General features: G+C 43.3%; 1 protein-coding gene across 1 annotated transcript in view; it reads left to right on the top strand.

Moving 5' to 3' along the window:
* Window positions 1–23,677, top strand: part of SLIT2 (slit guidance ligand 2) — an 846,763-nt gene that overhangs the window by 739,318 nt on the left and 83,768 nt on the right. The window contains exons 24-27 of the mRNA XM_033948663.1: window positions 1,714–1,785; window positions 13,811–13,974; window positions 21,436–21,560; window positions 21,679–21,776. Of these exons, the coding sequence (XP_033804554.1) occupies window positions 1,714–1,785; window positions 13,811–13,974; window positions 21,436–21,560; window positions 21,679–21,776 (459 nt within the window). The remainder of the gene's footprint in view (window positions 1–1,713; window positions 1,786–13,810; window positions 13,975–21,435; window positions 21,561–21,678; window positions 21,777–23,677) is intronic.

Here is a 23,677-nt window from a genome sequence, read left to right as displayed (position 1 = left end):
TAGTCCCGTTTCCCTCTTTTCACTGTGTCTACACACAGCTTGTCACCCCTTTCCCTCACCCCTCCATTATCTTACTATTTTCTTCCCCCTTTATTTATCTCCTCCTTCCATCCAGTATGTGTTCTTTCCCCACTTCCATTCAGCATCTGCTCTCCCTTCTCAACTGACATCCATCTGCCTTCTGCTCTCTCTCCCTTCTTCTCACTTCCATCATCTGTCCCCTTCTCTCTCTCTCTCATCTCCTCCATTCCATCATCTGCCCCTTCTCTCTCTCTCTCTCTCTCCCCCCCCCAACTTCCATCATCTGCCCCCCTTCCCCTCACCTTTGTGGGTCACTTTCTTTCCCCTGAGGGTGGCTCATGTCACAGGGGAAGCTTTGGCCGAGCAGAACCGCTTGATTGACAGTGGAACTTACTTGATTGATGTCGATGCTGGGGCCCGTTGCCGTTTGAAGGAAAAAAAAAAAGGTGGAAAAAAGGAACCTGTAAAGGCGAGAGGAAGGGAAACCTCCAGGACAGCTGCTTTTTGCCCTCCTTCAGCGGCCCAAGAGTTCAGACCAGCAGCGGCAGCTCTGTATGCTTTTAACTTCGGCACAGAGCTGCCCCTAATCAATAGTTTAGCGCAGTTTCATGAGGCAGCCTCGGGGCCTTTGATAGCCGGCCCGCTTCGATGATGCGATGTGGGCCGGCCTAGCAAAGGCCCCGAGGCTGCCTTATGAAACCGCGCTAAACTATTGATTAGGGGCAGCTCTGTGCCGAAGTTAAAAGCATACACAGCTGCCGCTGCTGGTCTGGAGGTGCGGAGACAAGGCAGGAGGCAAACGCGGTGGAAGGCAGGAGTCCCGGCGAAGGCAGGAGTCCCGGCACAGCGACTGCAACAGGAAGTTGCAAGTCAGCTGACGCCGGCCTTTCGTTGCGGCGGGGACCGAATCCTTCGCGGACCGGCAAGATTTTGTTTGCGGACCGGCGGTTGAAGAACTGTGCTCTACACTGTGTGCGCTGTGACGAGAAACTTGTGCGCTGCGAGGTAATATTTTGAGCGCCAGCGCACCCCAGCGCAGCTTAGCGGGAACACTGGACTAGCCTCACTGATTTCATCTATTTGGTCAAAAAAAGGTAAGGGTTTGAAGTAGAGAGTTGCACGGGGACAGAAATCCCACCCGTCCCCGCCAGGATCCTCTCCGTCCCCACCCATCCCCGTCAGGATCCTCTCCATCCCCACCCATCCCCGCAAGGAATTACCTCCATCCCCGCCCGTCCCCATAAAAAGCAGCAATTAATTCTGACAGGATTATCAATTCCACAGTTTCTTTTGTATTTGCGCTGCTGTTTTCCTTGTGGAATCTCTTTGGTGGAACCCTTTTTTTGTTTTCTGTTCAGGTAATTAACTTATAAACCCCCTCTTTTACTAAGGCTGACGTGTCCATTATATTATATGGACGAACCCTGCTTCCAAAGCCTTCCATCCCCATGGGAGTCCCGTTGGCTAGAGGGGGGTCCCCGTGGGAGTCCCGTGAGCCAGAGGGGGGTCCCCATGAGAGTCCCGTGGGTTATGGGGGGATTCCTGCGAGACCTGCGGGTTTCCCGCGATCCCCATTCCCGTGCAGACCTCTAGTTTGAAGTAGTCTTGTTAGCTGTTTGGTAGTAGGAAGAACATTCTCTTATTCCTCCATGGATGAAAATAATTGTCTTGTGTTTCTGTTTTTTTTGTTAGGTCTTTACATGGTAATGATATTTCTCTTTTACCTGACGGAGCTTTTAATGACCTTTCAGCACTATCACACCTGTGAGTATATGAAAAGTCATCCTCTTTTGCACTTTTAGTGAACAGTTTCCTTGATAACTCGTGGGCATTGTTACAGTTTTACAGAGTTAGCTTATTTGGTGAAATTCAGTGTTACAGATTCTAACCCCAAAAAGTGGAAGGACGCCCAAAAATCAGTCCTTAAGTCGTCTCGTTTGTGGGCCCCATGTACTAAAGTGTGAAGTTATTTTGCAAATGTGTAATTTGAATGAAAAATAGAGGGAAACACTTGGAAGTTCAGGCACTTTGGCCCAGATTGTACAAAAGACACCTAGGGCTAGATTCACGAAGGACTCCGATCGGGCCCCAACCACTTTGCAACCCTGACCCAATTCACTAACCTTCCTCCCGATCCGACCCGCACCCGATCCGATCCGCGCATGCAAAGTAGGAAGGCAGAGATTCATTAAAGACAAGCAGGAACACCGACTGGGCTGGCCGATTCAAAAAGAAGCGACTGCTGAGGACCAGTCACTCACGTCCCTACCAACTCTCCTGCCCCTCAAAAGCAGTTTCTCTTCTTGCTCTCATCCAAACAATGCAACATACAACACACACACAAAAAAAAAAAGAAAGAGCGATACAAGGACAGTTGAATTGGAAGACATTTCTTCTTCTTCACCCATGGAATTCAGAGCAGGCTTAAAGAATTTACAAAAAGACTTCCAGATGTCACTAGTAAGGCTCTTGCCGCCCCGACTCTCCTGCTCTTGCCGGCCTTCCCTACAGTGCAACAAAAAGAAATCCAACCAAATCTGCAGAAAAACCACCAAAACAGGAAAACCAAACCAAAAACTGCAGATAATGTACAAGATGCAGGCAAAAGTTTATTGTACCAAGGTTAAAATGCAGTAATATAAAGCCTTTTTACCAACCAAGAGACCCAACACGGTCTGTGTTTCGGACAACACGTCTTCGTCAGGAGTCCATGGTAAATAAAGTATAAAATATACCGCAAAAAATGAAGATAACAAGTGACTGTGTGTATAATGCACTGAGAATCACTGCTTGTGGTTTTATCCCATGGATCCCATGGATTTCTGTTAAGTTACAGAACATGCCGCAGTGCAGCCCCACTTTAAACCCGCGGGTTAAAACCAGGGGCTCACACTGCAGGGAACGGCGGCAGAGAGCAGGAGAGTCTTTAATGATTGTGTGCTGGGATTTCCATGCTGCAGTAGTCTCAAAAGCTGCTTTTTCTCATTTTGCTAAGCTTATAAAAGTAAAAAAATGCTTTGTTCACGGAGAGCAAGCGTATGCGCAGACCATCTACAGGCAAAAAAGATGGTCTGCACATGTGTCAGGATTGCTGTGCCTGATCGCTCTGGCGTGGGGCGTGCCTCTGATCACATCCATGTGCATGAGGATGCATTGTGAATCGGATCGGATCCGTGAGGTTAGTGAATCTAGGACCTAAAGTTAGGTGCCTAACTTAATTATTTAAAAAGCTTATTCACAAGCAATTAGCACCTCCATAATTGGCTTACATTAACATTAATTGGTTGCTAGATACCTAACTCAGTAGACGCCTACCACTTTCAGCTAGGCGCATAGTCCAAGGCACCTACCAGAAAGTGGATGTGGTTAAGGGTGGCTTGTGGGCGTGTTTTGCATATATTTGCTTAAACTGGACTTAGGCACTGGTATTTAGGCCAAGAAAACCCTAACATAAATAGGGTGTGCCTAAGGTTTTGATGCCTTCTGGTGCCGAAGTTCAATTTATGTCCCGCTGGGCACAATTCTGTAAATGGCACCTAACTTAAGATTGATATGTGTTATGCATTGCATTCCTTGGCACCTGTGTGTTAGGCACTGTTTATAGAATCAGAGCCTTTGTGTTGTTTTTCTGCAAAGTGCACTTCAGAACAGTTCATACATTTTCCACCTCATTCTAGAATCTTAGCTCCTAAATTTAAGCACCATTTGTATACCGATTATAGAATGCTAGCACTTACACGTGTGAGTGTAACTTTCACGAAAATAAGTTCCAATTGGGCACCAGTGTTCTACAAATTTACGGCCTCTTTTACAAAGCCGCACTAATGGCTGCGCTGCACTAACGGTCCCGAAGCCCGTAGAGATTTAAAGGGCTTCGGGGCTGTTGCCGCACGGCAGCCTCTAGCACGGCTTTTTAAAAGAGGTCATTAGTGTACAATTTGCATAGTACATAATTGCTATGGAACATTCACTTTGGTCGGAGCTTGGGTATAGATTGGGTCCTAACCTATTCATATAACTAAATTGTAAATATAACAAATGCAATATTTACATGCTAACATTTATGTCTGCCTTTTATAACGAATAAGTGATGGTACCTAAAGTTGTCGTGCAAATGCCAGCTTATGCTCTGTTCTGTAACAGAATATGGGTGACCTGATGCTGAACACAAGAATACTGAGCCAGATCGATGCTCCAGCTAGCCCAGTATCCCGCTTCCAGCGGTGATCAGTCCATGGTTTAAGTACTTGGCAGAATTCCAAATACACTTCTCCCTCCATATTCGCAACTTCAGTACTCGTTACTTCAGTTACTCGCGGGTTTTGTGTTGGTAGCTCTGCTTTCCAAATGACATCATCTTGGAGTGCCGAGAAAGTTCAGGGCATTTGGGTTTTTTTCAGCGTGGTCAGGCAAATGGCAGCATCAGCGAAAAGTGTGCAGAGAGAAAATTTTAACACTGATAAGTTTTATTCACAATTTCACAGTATTTGTGGGGGCTATACCAAAAATCTGTGAATATGTTAGTAAAAAGTTATTTGTGGGTGTTTTTGTTGGGGGGAAGGGGGTATTCGTGGGCCGTCTTTGAACATATCTCCTGCGAATATGGAGGGAAAAGTGTAGTAGCAATAGTCCATGCTACCGATACCAGAGCAAGCAGTGGCTTCCCCCATGTCTTTCCCCGACAAACCGGTAGCGGGACCAATCACCCACCCCAAGAAGCAAAAAGGGCAGGAGGGATGCCCTCTTCCTCTTGCCAATGGATGCCCCCCATCATCATGCACTCCCTCTGAACTATCACATACCTTCCCCCCACCAAAAAAAAAGGCAGGAGGGATGCCCACTTCCTCCTGCCACTGGATGCTCCCCAACCCCCCTTCTCCATACCTTGTCTGAAGAGAGCAGGAGGGAGGCTCTGTCCATCCAGCTCCGAGGCCTGCTGATCCCAAATGGGGCAACAACAACAAGACACTCCTGATTTGCCAAACAAATCCTAAACTAGAAAAAACAAAAAAGGCAACCAAGTCACATCAAGGTCTGCGTGGGGGAAGCCCACAGTGCCAAACCTGTCTCACAACTTATAAGCCAAATACAGTGTAACAAGTCAAAAGAGCATGACACACTGTATAATGTTGTAGGGCGCTCTCAGTGTGAACCCTCAGTGATAGGAGCGCAGCTCCGACACTTCACTTCTGGGTCAAGGCAATAAACCTCCACCCACACACCATCATCGAGCGCCCTGTGTGTGCAAGAATCAAAGCAATCAACAATCAAGGTGAGTAAATAAAACTCAACACAACACAAGCAAGCAACCTGAGCGACCCCCACACAAACCCTGCCAGCCGAACCCCCTCAAAAGCACGCACAAAATCACAACGAAATCAAAAACCATGCCAAAAAGTGAAGAACATATCACACCGACGGAAAAACCGCGCCAGGAGGAAAGGTTCAACCGCGCTGGTTTCGGGAGGAACCCTTCTTCAGGAACCTGGCCTCCAACAGAACACGAGCAGAGAGGACAGCTGGAGGGCGGGGTGCCCGGGAGGGAGAGCACACCAGCTAAAACAGATCTACAGGTGACATCATGCACGAACCAACCAATCATGCTGTGCCAGCACTCAACACAAACATAACTACAAAAAGGAACAGAAAAAGAAAGAGGGAGGGAACAAAGATGACATGAAACTATTCAAAAGTTGTTAAAACATGTGTGGACTATGAAGATCCCAAATGGGGGGCATTCCCCTCCTTGGTGTATCATGTGATGCACAGGGAGGGGCCTCAGGCCCTGACTGGCTCAGACACCTAAGGCTCTTCCCAAGGGGGGAAGGTCCTTAGGTATATGAACCAATAAGGGCATTAGGCTCCTCCCTCTATATCTATCTATCTATGTAGCTTTCTGTCTTTGATGTGAATAAACTTGTGGATAAAGATAAGCCAGTTGATGTAGTATATCTAGAATTCCAGAAAGCTTTTGACAAAGTCCCATATGAGAGAAAATTAAAATGCCATGGGATAGGAGGCAATGTTCTGTTGTGAATTAGGAACTGGTTAAGGGATAGGAAACAAAAGGGTGGGGTTAAATAGCCTTTTTTCTCAATGAAGGGGGGTGGAAAGTGCAGTGCCACAGGGATCTGTACTGTGACTAGTGCTATTTAACATATTTATAAATGATCTGGAAATCGGAGCAACAAGTGAGGTGATTAAATCTGCAGATGACATGAAACTATTCAAAAGTTGTTAAAACATGTGTGGACTATGAAGATTTACAGGAAGACCCTAAGAAATTGCATCCAAATGGCAAATGAAATTTAATGTGGACAAATGCAAAGTAACACTCCAAAACAAAAGCACCACACAAGCCAAAAAAGCTAGCTTATTATTTAAGCGAAAGAAAAGCCTCAGACAAACGGAGAGATGTACCCACACTCTTCCACCAAAGCATCATAGGCAAAAAACTTTCGCACAAGTTTAAAGTTAGCAGGTGGGAGCAAAAAATAGCAGCAGTTAGGATCTGCGTACAGATAGCCTGGTTACCGGCCACAAAACTATCGTCGACCTGGCCTGTTTGTGTTCAGTGGTTTTTACCATTAATCATTCTCGGCTATTTTTTGCTCCCACCTGCTAACTTTAAACTTGTGCGAAAGTTTTTGCCTATGATGCTTTGGTGGAAGAGTGTGGGTACATCTCTCCGTTTGTCTGAGGCTTTTCTTTCGCTTAAGTAATAAGTTAGCTTTTTTGGCTTGTATGGTGCTTTTGTTTTGGAGTGATATTTTTGAATCTTTGTACTATACTTCCCTCCATTCCTTCCTGTTTTTTACAAATACAAAATAATGCACATTGGGAAGAATTCTGAGTGGAGTAGAATGGGTACAAGTGGATTGATTTTTTGCTCTTGTCAAAAATTACAAGGACTAGGGACACTCAATGAAGTGACAGGGAAATACTTTTAAAATCAATAGGAGGAAATATTTTTTCACTCAGAGAATAGTTAAGCTCTGGAATGCTTTTCCAGAGGATGTGGTAAGAGCAATTTGTGTAGCTGGTTTTAAAAAAGGTTTGAAATCCCTGGAAGTCCATAGTCTGTTATTGAGACAGACATGGGGGAAGTCGCTGCTTGTCCTGGATCGATAGCATGGAATGTTGCTACTCTTTGGGTGTTTGCCAGGTACTAGTGACCTGGATTGGCCACCATGATGATGGGCTACTGGGCTAGATGGGCCATTGGTCTGACCCAGTAAGGCTATTCTTATGTTCTTAATAATCCAAATCATACGTTCCTTAGGAGTCAGCACCCAAGAAAAAGACCTAGATGTCATCATAGATACTTTATTGAAATCTTCTGCCCAATGTGCGGTGACGGCCAAAAAAGTAAACAGGATTCTAGGAATTATTAGGAGTGAGATGGTAAATAAGACAAAGAATGTTAGATTGTCTCTATATCGCTCTGTGGTGGGACCTCACCTTGAGTATTGTGTTCAGTTCTGATCACCGTGTCTCAAAAAAGATATCCATTTCTTTTGTGATGCCCAAAAAATAAAGAAAAATATTCCCTGGGTGGCTATAGAATGTCTCCAAGTTTAATAGTCTCTCAGATGGAAAGCTGTAAGTTGTTTGCACTTAGTATAGAAACATAGAACATAGAAACATAGAAAGATGACGGCAGAAAAGGGCTACAGCCCACCAAGTCTGCCCACTCTTCTGTCCCACCCCATCGAGTCCGAGTACTAATGACCCAGCTCCTTAGCTCGACCCCCGTAGGGATCCCACGTGGATGTCCCATTTATTTTTAAAGTCGAGTACACTGGTGGCCTCGACCACCTGCACCGGAAGTTTGTTCCAGTGATCTACTACCCTTTCTGTAAAGAAATACTTCCTGGTGTCACCATTAAATTTCCCTCCTCTGAGTTTGAACGGGTGTCCCCTTGTGATCGAGGATCCCTTGGGGCAGAATATATCGCTTTCCGCCTCGACACGACCTGTGATGTACTTAAACGTCTCAATCATGTCTCCCCTTTCTCTACGCTCCTCAAGAGTGTAGAGCTGCAGTTTGTTCAGTCTTTCCTCGTATGGGAGACTCCTGAGTCCGGAGACCATTCTAGTGGCCATTCGCTGGACCGACTCAGCTCGAAGCACGTCTTTTTGGTAGTGTGGTCTCCAAAATTGCACACAGTATTCCAGGTGAGGTCTCACCATGGTTCTGTAGAGCGGCATTATGACTTCAGGTTGACGGCTGATGAAGCCTCTATTGATACATCCCAACATTTGCCTTGCCTTGGATGAGGCCTGCTCCACTTGTTTGGCAGCCTTCATGTCTGAACTGACGATCACACCCAAGTCCCGTTCTTCTGAAGTCTTAGCTAGTGTTTCTCCATTCAAGGTGTAAGTTTTGCATGGATTTCCGCAGCCGAGATGCATGACCTTACATTTCTTAGCGTTGAAGCCCAGCTGCCATGATTTTACTAATACAGTTGAAGTTGCTTTCTATTAAGGTATTTCAGTACTGCCATGTTTGAATCTTCAGTCTCCATTGAAGTACTGAGAGCAGGTTCAGCCCTGGATTGAGAAGCTTTAATTACATTTCCTCAAAACTGGAAAGTATAGTCAACATAGAGGACCGTGGTTTGCGTATGTCAGATTCATTTTTGGTTGCCAGTTTTAGAAAGGAAACCACGTCTGGCATACTTCCTCCAAGGCAACCACAAGCAGAGCCCACCTGTCATGTACTGTAGTGCAGCTGCCTGAAATAGCTGAGAAGCCACGACTTTGGCACTCAGGCCTCGTCTGATGAAAAGCACAATGTAATGATACATTTTTAGCGAAGCAGCACATTTTCTGGTCAGCTTGCACAAAAATAAACAATAAACAAATTCATTAAACAGATGTTTGAGAGCATTCAAGCCGGGACTAAATGTGATGTCCAGGGGCTGAACTCTGGAAGGAATCTCAGTGAGTTTTTCAGAACTTTCCTTCCCTAAATAATGCTTTATTGTCTCATCTGATGTGAGAAAAAGACAATGAGACAGACACCTGATTATAATCTGTAGTGTTGCTGTGTTTAAAAGGCTAAGTATGTGGAGGAGGTCCACACATGGCATTTGTTGGCTGATAAGATATACTCCCTTCATTGGAGAATATTTGACTTCTTTCCATGAAGATAGAATTTTGTGTACTACTTTTTGCATACCTCAGAAGTTTGTAGAATAGAGGCCCTTGTTTTCAGCTGGAGAGAAAGTGGCTTATCCAAGGCTCCAGAAAGGCGCTTCCTTTGTTGCCTCCTAGTTCAGTGTTCTAAGCACTAGACAGTCTCCATATACCTAGTCACTGGCCTCTGACTTATTTACTTATCTCAAATAATGTATAGTTTGTGCCATTATATTATATATCCTAAGAAGTCTATGGCGATGCGCTTAATGTGTGTCTATTCCAAATCCTAACGTGCATATACCAAATTCATCATATGGACTTGGACATACAACAAATCTTGTTATTAATTAGGAAGCCTCAGCCCCACCACTCTACCGCTATGTTAGTTCATACCTGCGGGAAGAATTACGTGGCACTCCATCATTGGCTGCCCATATATATTGTTCTGTTTACCAATAAATTATTGATATTATATATATTTTTTTATATTGTCATTCTTTAACTGTGCTTAAAATTATATATGTACTTAGCTTTTATATCAGCCAATGCCTGGGAGTCTGACCCGACATGACATGTTTCGCACCAAACAGTGCTGTATCACTGTTTGGTGCGAAACATGTCATGTCGGGTCGGACTCCCAGGCGTTGGCTGATATAAAAGCTAAGTACATATATAATTTTAAGCACAGTTAAAGAATGACAATATAAAAAATATATATAATATCACTAATTTATAGGGTACATGTGATCAGGTTTGTGATCAGGTCTGTCACTTGGGGACAGGATGCTGACCTTGAAGGATCTTGTTTTGACTCAGTGTGGCCTATTTTGTGTTTTTATGTTCTTAATTGTTGGCAGACCAGGTAGCAAAACTTGACACCACTGTACAGAATTATTGGGTGACATTTGTCACATGTATCCCCACATCTGTGAAGATTTTCTACTATCCCACAGGATTTTGATGTATTTCTTTTTCATAAGAGCACATGTTGGATTAAAACTAAATCAATCAATATAACAGAATATCTTTCTAACAAAAGAGAATATTGGGGGTCTGAAAGGGTGAATTGCTTGTTTACTCTTTCCAAAAATAATTGGACTAGGGAGCATGTGATGAAGCTACTGAGCAGTAGATTTAAAATAAATCAGAGAACATATTTTATCACACAACATGTAATTAAACTCTTGAATTTGTTGCCAGAGAATGTGGTGAAATCAGTTAGCTTAACAAGGTTTAAAAAAGATTTAGATAATTTCCTAAAAGAGAAGTCCATAGGCCCTTATTAAGATGGCTTGGGGAAATCCACTGCTTATTCCTAGGATGAGCAACATAAAATCTGTTTTACTACTTGGGATCTAGCTAGGTACTTTGGTCCTGGGTTGGAAACAGGATGCTGGATTGATTTTATGTAGGTTGGCCAAAGTTGAGCATGCAAGCTTGGGCACAGATCCCAAATCTGCAAGTAAACTACTTAGGTAATTAGGTGATGACAATAATTGGCAGTCATCAGGACTTATGTGCAGGTCTGCCCTGCGCCTTATTCTATATCATCAAGCCTAATTTTCATAGCATGGAACTCCAAAGGGGTCACAGCCATGGGAGGGGCCTGGGCAGATCAGGGGTGTTCCCCCAGTTGTTCGCGGTTGGTGGTTCACAGTCCCGGTCATTCGTGGTATTTTTGGACCGCGAACCGCCAACAAGGAGAGGGCAGCGGGAGAGGCAGGAGAGAGCAGCCGGAGCGCTGCGAGTGCAGGAAATCACTCGCGGTTCGCTCCGACCGCCTCTTCCTGCACAAAGTCGGGCCTTATCCAATCAGGAGCTGCTTTGACACGCAGCTCCTGATTGGATAAGGCTCAACTTCGTGCAGGAAGAGGCAGTCGGAGCGGACTACGAGTGATTTCCTGCACTCCCGGCGTTCCAGGCTCCCCAATGAAAAAACATATTTGTGGTTTTTTGAGATTCGTGGGGGTTCCTGGAACGGAACTCCCGTGAATCTCAAGGGAGCACTGTACTGTCATTTGTGCGCCTCTCAGTAGTTGTATGCCAGAATTTATATCAGCTTTTGGCAGGCGTTATTGCTGGTGCCCAAAGTTAGACGTGAAATGCATGCTGAGCTAATATTCTGTAAAGGGAGCTCCATGCAGAGCACCCTTTAGTGACTATTATCTTAGCACAGATCATGCCAGCACCTAACTTTGGGTTAGAGAGTTGCTTGGGAATGGGTTTGGTTGGAATCCCTTGGAACTCTCTTCTGACAGGTGCGGCAGCATCCATGAGCCACTGAGGTGCCGGCATTTGTGACTCAGGGACATTGCTGTTGCCTGCCAAGCTTGATAAAAGGGAGTTTTGGCCACCTTCAGAGGAAATCTTCAGCTGACACAGCTGTGAGTTACTCGTCGGCTAGTGTATTTATATTTTATATTTATATTAGAGACCCATTTACAAAGTATATATTCCTCCCAATTAATAAAGTGCCTTCGCTTATTTGGAAGTGTTATTTGGGAAGAATACATACTTTGCAAATGGGTCTCTATAAGAGCCTCTAACATACTTTAGTAGCACAATTAAATGAAATAACTACCTTGAAAGGTTCTGAGTAGGGGTAGATATGGAAGAAATCACTTGTGGGAACAGACAGGGATGAAATGTATATTAGCGGGGGTGGGTTTGATTTCTGTCCACGTGCAACTCTAATTTGGATGCCTTTTACTGAATCGTGCCCATTGTGTCAAAGCACAGAGCTTGGAAACCACCCCCCACTGGAACGCTCTCATAGAATGGCTTATTGCAAGTGTGAGGAATTCAGTCCAGTGCTGCCATTTCTCTGAACACAAGCTAAATTCCATACTCTTATAATGTAGTGACTTTAAGTCAGTATGATTTATAATCTAGAAAAAAACAACTAAGGGGGGAAGTTATCAAGCTGCATTATATCAATACCCTGCATTATTATTAACATCTTAATGTGACCTAAAGAGCTCTAAGGGTATGATTCTTGTCCTAATGCAGTGCTAAACAGTGTTTCCCCATGGTACATAGTAATGAGATACAAAACATGCAAATTAATTTAAAGCAGCTCATTACTATATACATTCCACAACACAATGCTGTTCTACAACATAAGGTGCACACCTTATGTTGTATTGTAGTCCTAAAGTTGTGGTAAAATAACCCTAAGATTTGTAGCCTGATTCTTCTGGTCAACATTTCCAGGCTCCTCCCCATCATGTCCTTATATAGAAATATGATCCCTAGCAGTAGTATCATGAGACTGTCTCTAGGGGTTCTATTTTAAGAGATGGCATCAGATGAACAACATCAATTAGGAATCACTCCAGCCCTGAGGACCACTATAGCATCAAGGATTAAGGTATGACCATGGGTATGGAGGAATAAAGGGCTTACTCGGGGGTGGTCTGACTTGGGGGTTGTCAGGAATAGAGGAGGGCATAGGTAGCACTACGGCTTCTAGATGATGCAGCTCAAGAGATGTTAGAATAATGCTGCTCATCAGATATCTTGCAAGCAGCATTATTTGTTTACCATGGCAGTCAGTAACCTGCAGAACCATGATACTGCAAATTGGTACAATAAAAGTTTGTACTTTACCACACTTTGATAACTTTCCGCCTAAATGAATCTCAATTTTATTAAAATGACCACCATTTGTCTAAACAGGATCACAGTACCCTTTACAATGCAATTAATCAAAAATATTATTTCAGTTACCTGGTTCTTCTGATCCATGTGACAGCTAATTACATCTATGTAAATGGCAAAGTGGTTTGTGGGAAAGGGTAGTTGGCAGTCATGACCTCACATGGCATGACCTAATTCATATCTCTTCCCTGTGTTTTATTTTATTTATACTTTAAATGGCCATAACAGTCACTGCTCATTGCCAAATGACATAAGTGTGGGGGGAGGGGGGGAGAGAAAACAACTTGAGGAAAAAGAATGTAGAGTTGAAAATTCATCAAGTCTACAGAGGAGCCTGAGTTGGATTCTCAAGTTGGATTTTTTTTCTCTCCCTCTGAAGAAATAATTCAGAGCTCCCGGATGGTTGGGAAGCGAAGATCAAGTCATGCATTGCACAAAAGCAACACCAGGTGATTGAATGCAGGGCCCATGATTGCAGGATTCCAGAAAAGGACAGGACAGTGACTGTAGTAACTGAATTCAAATTAAATTCAGAAGGGATATAAAATAGGAGGAAAGATCCCTAAGCAGTAACAGATCCCCTCTCTAGTTTCAGTTGAGTTGGAAGCTCAAAGAAGGCCAGGAAAAAAAAAAAAACAACAACCTCATCAAGTACAATTCAAAAGATAGTGACTTTTTGCTCGTATAACCAAAATAAAATGAAGATATGAAATAATTTGAGCTGTACCATAACTATTCTTGTAGCTAAAATTTGGATATTGGACTATAGGTGTTATTTACCAACCTCACAATAATACATAGACTAGTCATGGCAAAGTATATGGTTAGTTCATGAATTTTATCATTGTTACCCCTTATGGTGCCTCAGTAAATGCAATGCATGAGTGATAACCCAGATTAGAAATAGGGTTTGAGCTATGGTCAGAAGTCACACTTATTTTGTCTTATGTTTCTAATGTTTGTTTCAAAAAAATTTTTGTTACAGTGCTATAGGGGCCAATCCTCTTTTCTGCGATTGCAACATGCAATGGCTATCAGACTGGGTTAAATCGGAATACAAAGAGCCAGGCATTGCCCGATGTGCCGGACCCGGGGAACTGGCAGACAAACTTCTTCTTACCACGCCCTCCAAAAAATTCACCTGCCAAGGTATTGTTTTCTTCCGTTTGTCGCCCGACTGAAATGTTGAAATGTTATATCCAGATTTTGTTTCCTGTTGATAGTTCATTTTGCTTGCCCAGACAGTCTTGCGAACATATTTTTGCCTGTTGATAATGCTGTATGATGGAAGTTATTTAGGTTCATAGACAACTCGGCGAAAGACAAAGGCATGCGCCGACAACTGAGCGCAAGACAGAGGCGCGCGCCGAAGAAAATTACAGTTTTTAGGGGCTCCGACGGAAGGTTTTGTTGGGGAGCCCCCCCAGTTTACTTAATAGATATCGCGTCGGCGTTGTGGGGGGTTTGGGGGGTTGTAACCCTCCACATTTTACTGTAAACAACTTTTTCCCTAAAAACAGGGAAAAAGTTAAGTTTTCAGTAAAATGTGGGGGGTTACAACCCCCCACAATGCCCCCACAACGCGGCGCGATCTCTATTAAGTAAAGTGGGGGGTTTCCCCCACACACACCCCCGTCAGAGCCGTAAAAACAGTAATTTTCTGAGGCGCGCGCCTCCACGCTGCGCTCAATTGTCTGCACGCGCCTTTGTCCTGGCGCGCTTTTGACCTGACACCGTTATTTAAGATGACATTGAGAAGTGAGCATTTTTTTTTTTTGAGAGGTGGCTAGTACAGAATTTCTGAACGCTGTGTAATTTGGTATCATCTGCAAAGAGGCAAATCTTACCAGTCAGCCCTTCAGCAATATCGCTTATAAAAATGTTAAAAAGAGCAGACCCAAGAACTGAACCTTGAGGCACACCAAGTAAGATCTAATGGAGCGAAGCTTCCAGAGCATATAAAAGCCTTTTCGCATGACAGTTTCTATCTGAGCATTCATTTTTAAGTTCCTATCCAGATTCACTCCCAAGATTTTAATTGTGGATGTAATAGGGTAAACAATTCAATTCAGCAGTTAGCACAGTTGTGTTTAAGATTTGAACAAATTCCTGGAGGAAAGGTCCATAGCCTGCTATTGAAACCGACATGAGGGAAGCCACTGCTTGCCCTGGGATTGTTGATACTATTTGGGTTTCTGCAATATACTTGTGAATTTGCTAGACCACTGTTGAAAGCAGGATACTGGGCTAGATGGACCATTGGCCTGACCCAGTGTAGCTATTCTTATGTAAATGTACAAGTTTCTTGGGGACATTTACAAAGTGAAAGCATTGGGTTCTTTTGTATTTCAGCTTTAGTAAAACTTGTATAACAAAAAGTATGTTTATCCTTTTTACATGTGTACACCCAGCACAGCTTTTAAGTAAAATACATTCCCTTTCTCATAGTCAGCATAAAAGACCACTTGAGATAGAACTGCAGTCTCTTTCAGATCCTCTGGCTCTCACCCTTTCATAGGGTTTAGCACTACTCCTTCAGGCCTACTTAAAATATCTGAGCAATGCCCATGTACAGCCTTCATATGACTATATTTAGATTCAGAATTAAGCCAGTCTATTTCTTTTCCCAAGTATGGTCTTACCTGAACCTTATTGGGTTGATCCTGCCCCTAAGAAACTTCTCCAAAGGTGAGGATAATCAGCATAGAGAGGCTGGGCAGACTGGATGTCTCTCTTGTCTTTGTCAGTCAGCATTTACTTGTTACTCTATCATCTGCCTCTGAGCCCTATCTCATTGCTGCTAGTGTGGCTCAGGGCTTCCAGAATCAAAGCCGAGGTCTGGCCACAGTTTTCTGACTGTACTTTTTTGCTATACTGACAGTGTAAAGTTCGACATTACTTCTTACAAACCTCAAAAAATTATTGGGTGCGTATGAAGCTGCTGCAGTCAACATTGTTTTTAAATTAATATATGTGGATTTTCAGCACCACTATCTAAATAAGGGCCAGCGCTGAATATATGAATAAGGTGGTCAGCGCCGGAACTTATCTGGATGGTGGCCTTATTCATTCTGCTATTCAAAGAACTTACTCGAATAACTTAACACAGCTTTCTGTCCCATGTTATCCAGATAGCAGATTGACTATTGCCACTGTCCATTGAGACCAGTTCTGCCCACACTCCACCCTGGCACTGTTTGGATACAGCCTCTGAATATTACAGTCACCAGCACTTATCTAGGATGAGAGGTGCTTGTGGCATTGGCATCCCTCCCATGCTTGACCCCCGTTCCTTCTCCACCCCCCTGTCATGCGCATACCCTTTCCCCCTCCCCCATACCTCATTAACTATCCTGGCATGAGCAGCATCACCAACTTGCTGCCTACTTTTGTGTCGGCTCTCCCTCTGACATCATTTCCTAGGTGCTGGACTCGGAAGTGATATGACAAAGAGAGCCGACGCTGGTGCGAGCAGCAGGTTGCAGTTGCTGTTCGCACCAGCGAAGAGCTGGAGGTATGGGGGAGGGGAAGTGAAGGCGTGTACACAGTGGGGGGAGGAGTGGGAAGAAGCGGGGTCAGAGAGGAGATCGGGTGCTGGCACCCCTACCAAGATAGCGCTTGGGGTGGACCGCCTCCCCTCCTTTACTACACCACCGGTAGCAGGTGCTGTTATTCAGATAAGTGCTTTGAAATATTGACCTGAATGAATTTAATACAGGTTCATGATTCTTTATCCAAAATGTTCAGGACCAGAGACATTTTGAATTATAGAATTTTTTGGTTTTTGGAATGATGTGTCACCAGTGGCCATAGCGATTCATATCTCTGAGAATCGTGGAATGAACTTACAATAGTACCTTGCTAAGCCCCAAAATGCTCTTAGCTCTTTCTTTGTCTTTGGGACAGCTGTCTTCTGAATTTCTACTTTCGAGATTAGAGGCTTCACCCACCCATTTCCAACTTGACATCCTAAATACTTAACCTCCCTTTGGCCTAAACATTTCTTTGGATTGGCTATTAAACCAGCCTTCTTCAAGGACTCACATATAGCAGTGAGATGTGTGAGGTGTTCCTCCCATGAGGAGGACAATACCACAACATCATCTAAATACGCATTGGCATATCCCTACTCTGGTCTTAACACCAAGTTCATGACTCTTTGAAAAGTTGCAGGGGCCCCATGTAACCCAAAATGGAGAATGGTAAACTGATACAGCCCTCCTGGGGTACTAAATGCCATCTTCTCACAGTATGCTGGGTCCAACGGAATTTGCAATATCCATTAGGTAAGTCTAGGGTGGAAATATATTGTGCCCCTTAATTGTTCCACCAGATCCTCTACTCGAGGTATGGGATATGCATCAAAGCGGGAAACTGCATTGACTTGTCTAAAATCAATACAAAAGCAGGTACAGCCATTAGGTTTCGGCACCAACACTATAGGACTGGAGCACTCATTGTTAGATTCTTCAATTGCCCCAAGACATAACTTTTCTGCTACCTCCTTCTCCACTTCCTGGCACTTTGCCTCTAGAAGTCGATAAGATCTTTGCCTTACCACCTTCCTAGGTTGAGTAATGACTTTATATACCCCTAGATCAGTGGTAGGCAAACTCATTAGTCAAAAGAGCCAAAATCAGCAGCACAAATTGTCATACCCCTGGTACCGCCTACCTGAGACTGGAGGACGAGTGTTCTTTCCCTGCCTACTGAGGGTATATACCGAGTGTCCTTGCTAGTCTGAGCAGATTGTGGGCTTACCGAGGGTTAGGATGCAAATCAGTTATGCAAGTCCAATGGCAGTCATCCAGTCTGTACTATTGAGAAACACAATACTCTGGGGAAATAGGGGTAGCTAGTTCCTAACACCACCCACCTAGTCTTCTATTATGACTAGAACCACCACATTAGGAACTAGGTTGACCTAGCTACTCCCTGTTTAACCCAAGTTACCTATCGCCCATCCTTTAAGAAACCCAGACTCTGGTGTAGCCCTCCCTCAGGAAATACTCTCTCCCATGATGGGACATACACTCCATCACAGTTACAAAAAATTTTCAGTTTTTGGAGCTTTTCAGTTTTTAGGATTTCGGATAAAGGATCTTAAACCTGTACTTTCATTTTTATAAGGGTCCTTGTAGCTGGCCATTTCAGTTGTCAGCACTGTTTACCCAATATTATAAGCAGGTTAGAAAAGAAAGCTAGACTTGAAAAAAGTTGTTGATAAGGGATCCAAGTCAGCTGCCCCAGTGCCCCATTCTGAACACTTTCTGTCATAGAACATGCAATTAATTTTAACTGGTCTTGTTTAAAAGAATAAATAGGTTTCTGCCAGGGGGGAGGCTAGGCTAGGGGAATGGGCTTCTGGCAGCACAGAGTGGTTATGTGGCAGGGAATTTTGGTTTCAGCCAAAAATTCACATGCATGAAACATAACCAAATCCAGATTTCTAGCTGGTTTCGTTACTGAAACAGAATCTAAATTTGGTGTGTCTCTAATGAGTGAATTATATCTGAAGGTACACTTCAGATTATGTGCAAAGATCTGAATATTAGTGTTTGCACAGATTCTCCATGAAAAAAAACTACAGAGAATTTGGTATTCTTATAAAAGTTAGCTAGATGTTAACATAGAAACATGATGGCAGATAAAGGCCAAATGGTCCATGCAATCTGCCCATCCGCAGCATCCACTATCTCCTCCTTTCCCTCCTCCTGTCCCATGCTTTGTTGAATTCAGACACAGTCTTTGTCTCCACCACCTCTACTGGGAGACTATGACACTCATCTGCCATCCTTTCTGTAAAGAAGTATTTCCTTAGATTACTCCTGAGCCTATCACCATGTTGACAGCTGTTTAGCTGTTATTGTGCATTAATTCAAAATAGTCTACATATACATGTGATCAAAGTAAAATGTACTGGGATAGTCATTGAAAATGTACAGTATGTATATTCGGAATTTGAATATGTGGAAGTTGAGTGGCTTGTATCTGTACAATTCTATTCCTGCAGTTATGTGTTTATGGGCATTTATGGGCTAGATTCTGCAAATGGTGCCCAAAGACAGGCACCAAAATGATGCTAGTAAAGGAGATGGGACTTGATATACTGCATTTTCTGTGTGATTATAATCAAAGTGGTTTACATATTTTAGACAGGAACTTATTTTGTACCTGGGACACTGAAGTGTTTCGTGACTTGCCCAGAGTCACAAGGAATTGCAGTGGGATGAACTCACAATCTCAGGTTGCTGAGGCATCTGATCTAACCACTAGGCCACTCCTCCACTCAGAAATGAGTGCTTTGCAACGAACAACCTTCACATTTGGGGCGTGACTCTATAAACAATGCCTAAATTGGTAGGCGCCATTGAAAACAGCACCTACCGAATGTCAATCAAAGTTAGGCGCCATTTATAGAGCTGCACCTAGCTCGTCTTAGACTTTGGTAGGCATCATAATGTTAGGCACCAGTATATTAGGCCAGGGTTTTCTTGGCCTAATTTACCAGCGCCTAACACAGCAACCTACCAACATGTAGGTCATTCTATGCCGCCCCCTAACCATGCCTACATTTGGGTAGGTGTGGATAAGCACTGGTAGGTGCTTTGGTGAAGGTGCTGGTAGGTATTACACTGATTCTGTGTGGAATTTAAATTAATTGCTTTTTTATTTAGCTTTAAATCATATTTTCGATTATTTAAGCCAATTAAGACATTTTAGGTTTTGTGTGGAAATCAGCTAGTCACCACTGATCTAGGTGCTATTTATAGAATCAGGGCCTTTACACCTAACTTTTGGCTGGTGTAAATGCTCATGCCCAACTGATGACAATTAGGCAGGCAAATGCAAGTATTCTATAACATTGTGCCTAAATTCTGGGAATACTCCTGACCCGCCTTTGCCCCTCCCATAGCCATGCCCACTTTGGAGTTGCTAACTATGAAATTTAGGTGTGCATGTTATAGAATAGGGTGTAACTCCTAACTCCTAATTAGTACCAAGAAAGTGCTTGTCAACCACAATAACTAATTGTTATCGCCTAATTAGCTAATTGTGTGCGCACAGATCTGTAATTTGCCCCCAAAGTTGTGTGCCCATTTTGGGGTTACCTTTACAGTATCTGAGGCATGTGTGAAAATGCTCTAAGCGCGCTTATGGAAGGGCGTATAAGAGCAATGGCGCATAACTGCAAGAAGTGATGGCTTCTAAGTTATGTGCTTACCTCACAGAATACTGTTATGCATGCCCATGCCGTGTGTACATAATTGCTGGTGTGTAAATGGTTTCTGCCTTAAGAGTGAGGTGTACAGTAACAATGGTGTTGGCTTGCTAAGGGGAATTTCTTGATAAAGCTATGGCAAAACATAGATTCTGTGTCAGAGAAAGATCCCTTTGCCATTATTTAATCATAAGACAAATGAGTATTTATTTAAGTATCTAATTACAAGTTGAAGTTAAAATAAAATTATAATTCAATTTAGAAGCTAACTTTTATAAGTTTAAAGAAGAGTATGTGACCATGAAACACCGCTGAGATCTTGGAAAAAGAATTAATTCAGAGAGTTGTGATTTAAATATTTGAGTTGTGTACTCTGAATGCAGTAAACCCCCGCAAATTTGCGGTTCACAAATCGCGGACCCAGTAATTTGCAGTATTTTCAAACCGCCTCTTCCTGATACTAAAGTCATGGTTACACCAATCAGGACCTGACACGCTCCTGATTGGTGTAACCATGATTTTAGTACCAGGAAGAGGCGGTCAGAAAATGTGCCCAGCTTCATAAGTACAATTTAAGCACCCGCCAGCACCCCAGCTGCCCTCTCCTGCCTTCGATCAGCTGAAAAATCGTATTCATTTTTTTTTTTTTAATTTGCGGGAACGGAACCCCCGCAAATTTCAGGGGAGTACTGTATATAGTTAATGTGTAGATGTGTAAATGGTAGGCACACTGATAACAGCATATACCAGTGTTCTATAACAAATTCTTGCTGCACATCATGCGCCAGCAGAATGCCTAACAGGACATGCCCAGTTATAGAATCGCGCCCCCCCCCCCTTAGTGGTTGGCACTATAATAGTTCCAAACCAAGTTGCAAACAACTGCATTCTGTTGTTCAAGAAGAGCAAAGTCATCTTTGAAAACAGGCTAATATATTAAAGAATACTTGTAAAATACAAACTCTCACTGAAATGTTGTTTTTGGGGTTTTTTTTTTAATAAATCTTTATTCATTTTAAAGCCAAAAATAAGTGCAACATATTATACAATCATTTTATACTTTAACAGCACTTAAAATCAAACAAAATTATATTCTGTGACAAATACATATTTCACCCCCCCTACTACATATCCAACAATTTGCACTCGAATTAAAAATATATCTTCCCACCCCCCTCCCACCCATGCACCCTGAACGTGTATTATCAATCGGCAAAATCAACAGTCACTCCTTACAGAATTTTGTCAATGGCTCCCAAATATCCATAAACTTCCTATAATGTCCCTGTTGTATGGCCATCATAGGTTCCATTTTAAAAGTGTGACATAGAGATTCCCACCAAAAAGTATAACTTAATCTGAAATGTTACTTCTGTGTTATATTTTAGGTTCTGTGGATGTAAATATTCTTGCCAAGTGTAACCCCTGCTTATCCAACCCATGTAAAAATGATGGGACCTGCAATAACGACCCGGTTGAGTTCTATAGGTGCACCTGTCCATATGGCTTTAAGGTACATAAGAGAGAAATCTAAACTGGGTCTATATGTCAATGCCTGCTGTCTTAAAATTATAATGAAATGAATGTTTGCAGTTTCAGTTAGTTTCCCTTTGCTTTTTGTATTTCAACAGGGCCAGGATTGTGATATCCCAATTCATGCCTGCATCAGTAACCCTTGCAAACATGGTGGAACTTGTCATTTAAAAGAAGGAGAGAAAGATGGATTTTGGTATGTGTTTTTCTCTGATCATAAATGTTTTGTAAATACCATGACCAGCGCCTCGAGCCAACTCGGTGGCAGTGCCCCTGCCCCCAAAGCTTAAACTCTCTCCCCTTCTCTCTCAAGCCCCTAGTCCAGCGTCGCTCCCTCTCCTCTCTCTCCCCCTCGTCCTTTCCCCCACAGCCCTTGAAATATTACCTTGTTTGCCGGTAGCAACAGCATGCACCAGCAAGCTGCTTTTGGCCAGCCCTAGGTCTTTTCTCTGCTGCATCCTGCGGACAGGAAATTGCAGGCAGGACGCGGCAGAGGGAAGACCCAGGACTGGCCAAAAGCAGCCTGCAGTGCATGCTGTTCCTACCAGCAAGCAAAGTAATGTTTAGAGGGCCTTGGGGGAAGGAGAACCGGAGGAGAAGAAGCAATGCCAGACTAGGGCCTGGAGAGAAAAGGGAAGAAATATTGGACTGAGAGAGATGTGGGAGAAAGCTTTAGACCAGGTGAGGCACTGGTGGTGAGCCCAGGGGCCAGAGATTTTTGCGCCCTGGTCCAGAACCTCATCTGGTCCAATGGCTGAACTGACCCTGATAAATACAGTGATAGCATCAGTGGAAAAGAGCTGACAAATATAACCAAAACATCTCTGCATTCTCAGTATAGAGTAGAAAAAAGAAGCTGATAATAAATGTTTCACACTAATAGATTAAGGACCATGGTTAAGGAGCAGTGTGATAATGACATGTGGGACAGAATTTGTCCCTGTCTCTATGGATATAATTTGTTCCCATCCCTGCAGACAACCATGAGAAACAATCCCGTGTCATTCTTTAGTGTCTATCTCAACCTCAGTCCTTCTACACCAGCATTCTTCACATACATTTGATATATGTACTGTATGTGCAGAAAAAGTAAGTTGTTAAGGCAACACCTCTGTATCTGAAAGAAGATACTAGCTGGATAGATGTACCAAAGAGAGTCAAAGAAGTAGTCGGGTTGGAGAGCCCATTAGTTAGTCAGCATTGTTTTTCTTCAAAAATAATTTATGTTCTAGGAGCCAGGTGGCATGGCAGTCCTGAAGTGGTTTGATATGGGGACTGGTAAGGATTAGTTGAAAAATATCGTTGGTATAGAAGTGGAATGAGACACCGATGGATTGAATCAGTGTTACAAGAAGACTGATAAAAGAGATTGAAAAGTGGAGGTGTAGGAACTGAACCCAGAGCGACCCCCACAACTTAGAGATCGAGAAGAAGTTTTAGTGGTGAGAGTAACAAATGTGTAAGAACGGTTGGAGAGAACCACAAAAAAATCAATCAAATAGATCATAAGAACATAAGAATTGCCGCTGCTGGGTCAGACCAGTGATCCATCGTGCCCAACAGTCCGCTCACGCGGTGGCCCTCTGGTCAAAGACTAGCGTCCTAACAGACTAGCCCTACCTGCATATGTTCTGGTTCAGCAGAAACTTGTCTAACTTTGTCTTGAATCCCTGGAGGATGTTTTCCCCTATGACAGACTCTGGAAGAGCGTTCCAGTTTTCTACCACTCTCCGAGTGAAGAAGAACTTCCTTACGTTTGTTCGGAATCTGTCCCCTTTTAACTTTAGAGAGTGCCCTCTCGTTCTCCCTACCTTGGAGAGGGTGAACAACCTGTCTTTATCTACTAAGTCTATTCCCTTCATTATCTTGAATGTTTCGATCATGTCCCCTCTCAGTCTCCACTTTTCAAGGGAGAAGAGGCCCAGTTTCTCCAATCTCTCACTGTACGGCAGTGCAGAAAGACAAGACAGCAGTAAAGAATGATTCACCAGGTCAAAAGCTGCAGAGAGGTCGAGAGATCTTGCAAAAACTGTTATGTTTGTCCAAGTGTGAATAGATTTGACTAAGTACTACAGTGAAAACAACTATATTAAAATC

Source organism: Geotrypetes seraphini, chromosome 1, assembly GCF_902459505.1.
Source record: "Geotrypetes seraphini chromosome 1, aGeoSer1.1, whole genome shotgun sequence".
Classification (NCBI taxonomy): Eukaryota; Metazoa; Chordata; class Amphibia; order Gymnophiona; family Dermophiidae; genus Geotrypetes; species Geotrypetes seraphini.
The sequence above is the reverse complement of the archived record's forward strand: the minus strand, read 5'-3'. Positions and strand labels throughout refer to the sequence as shown.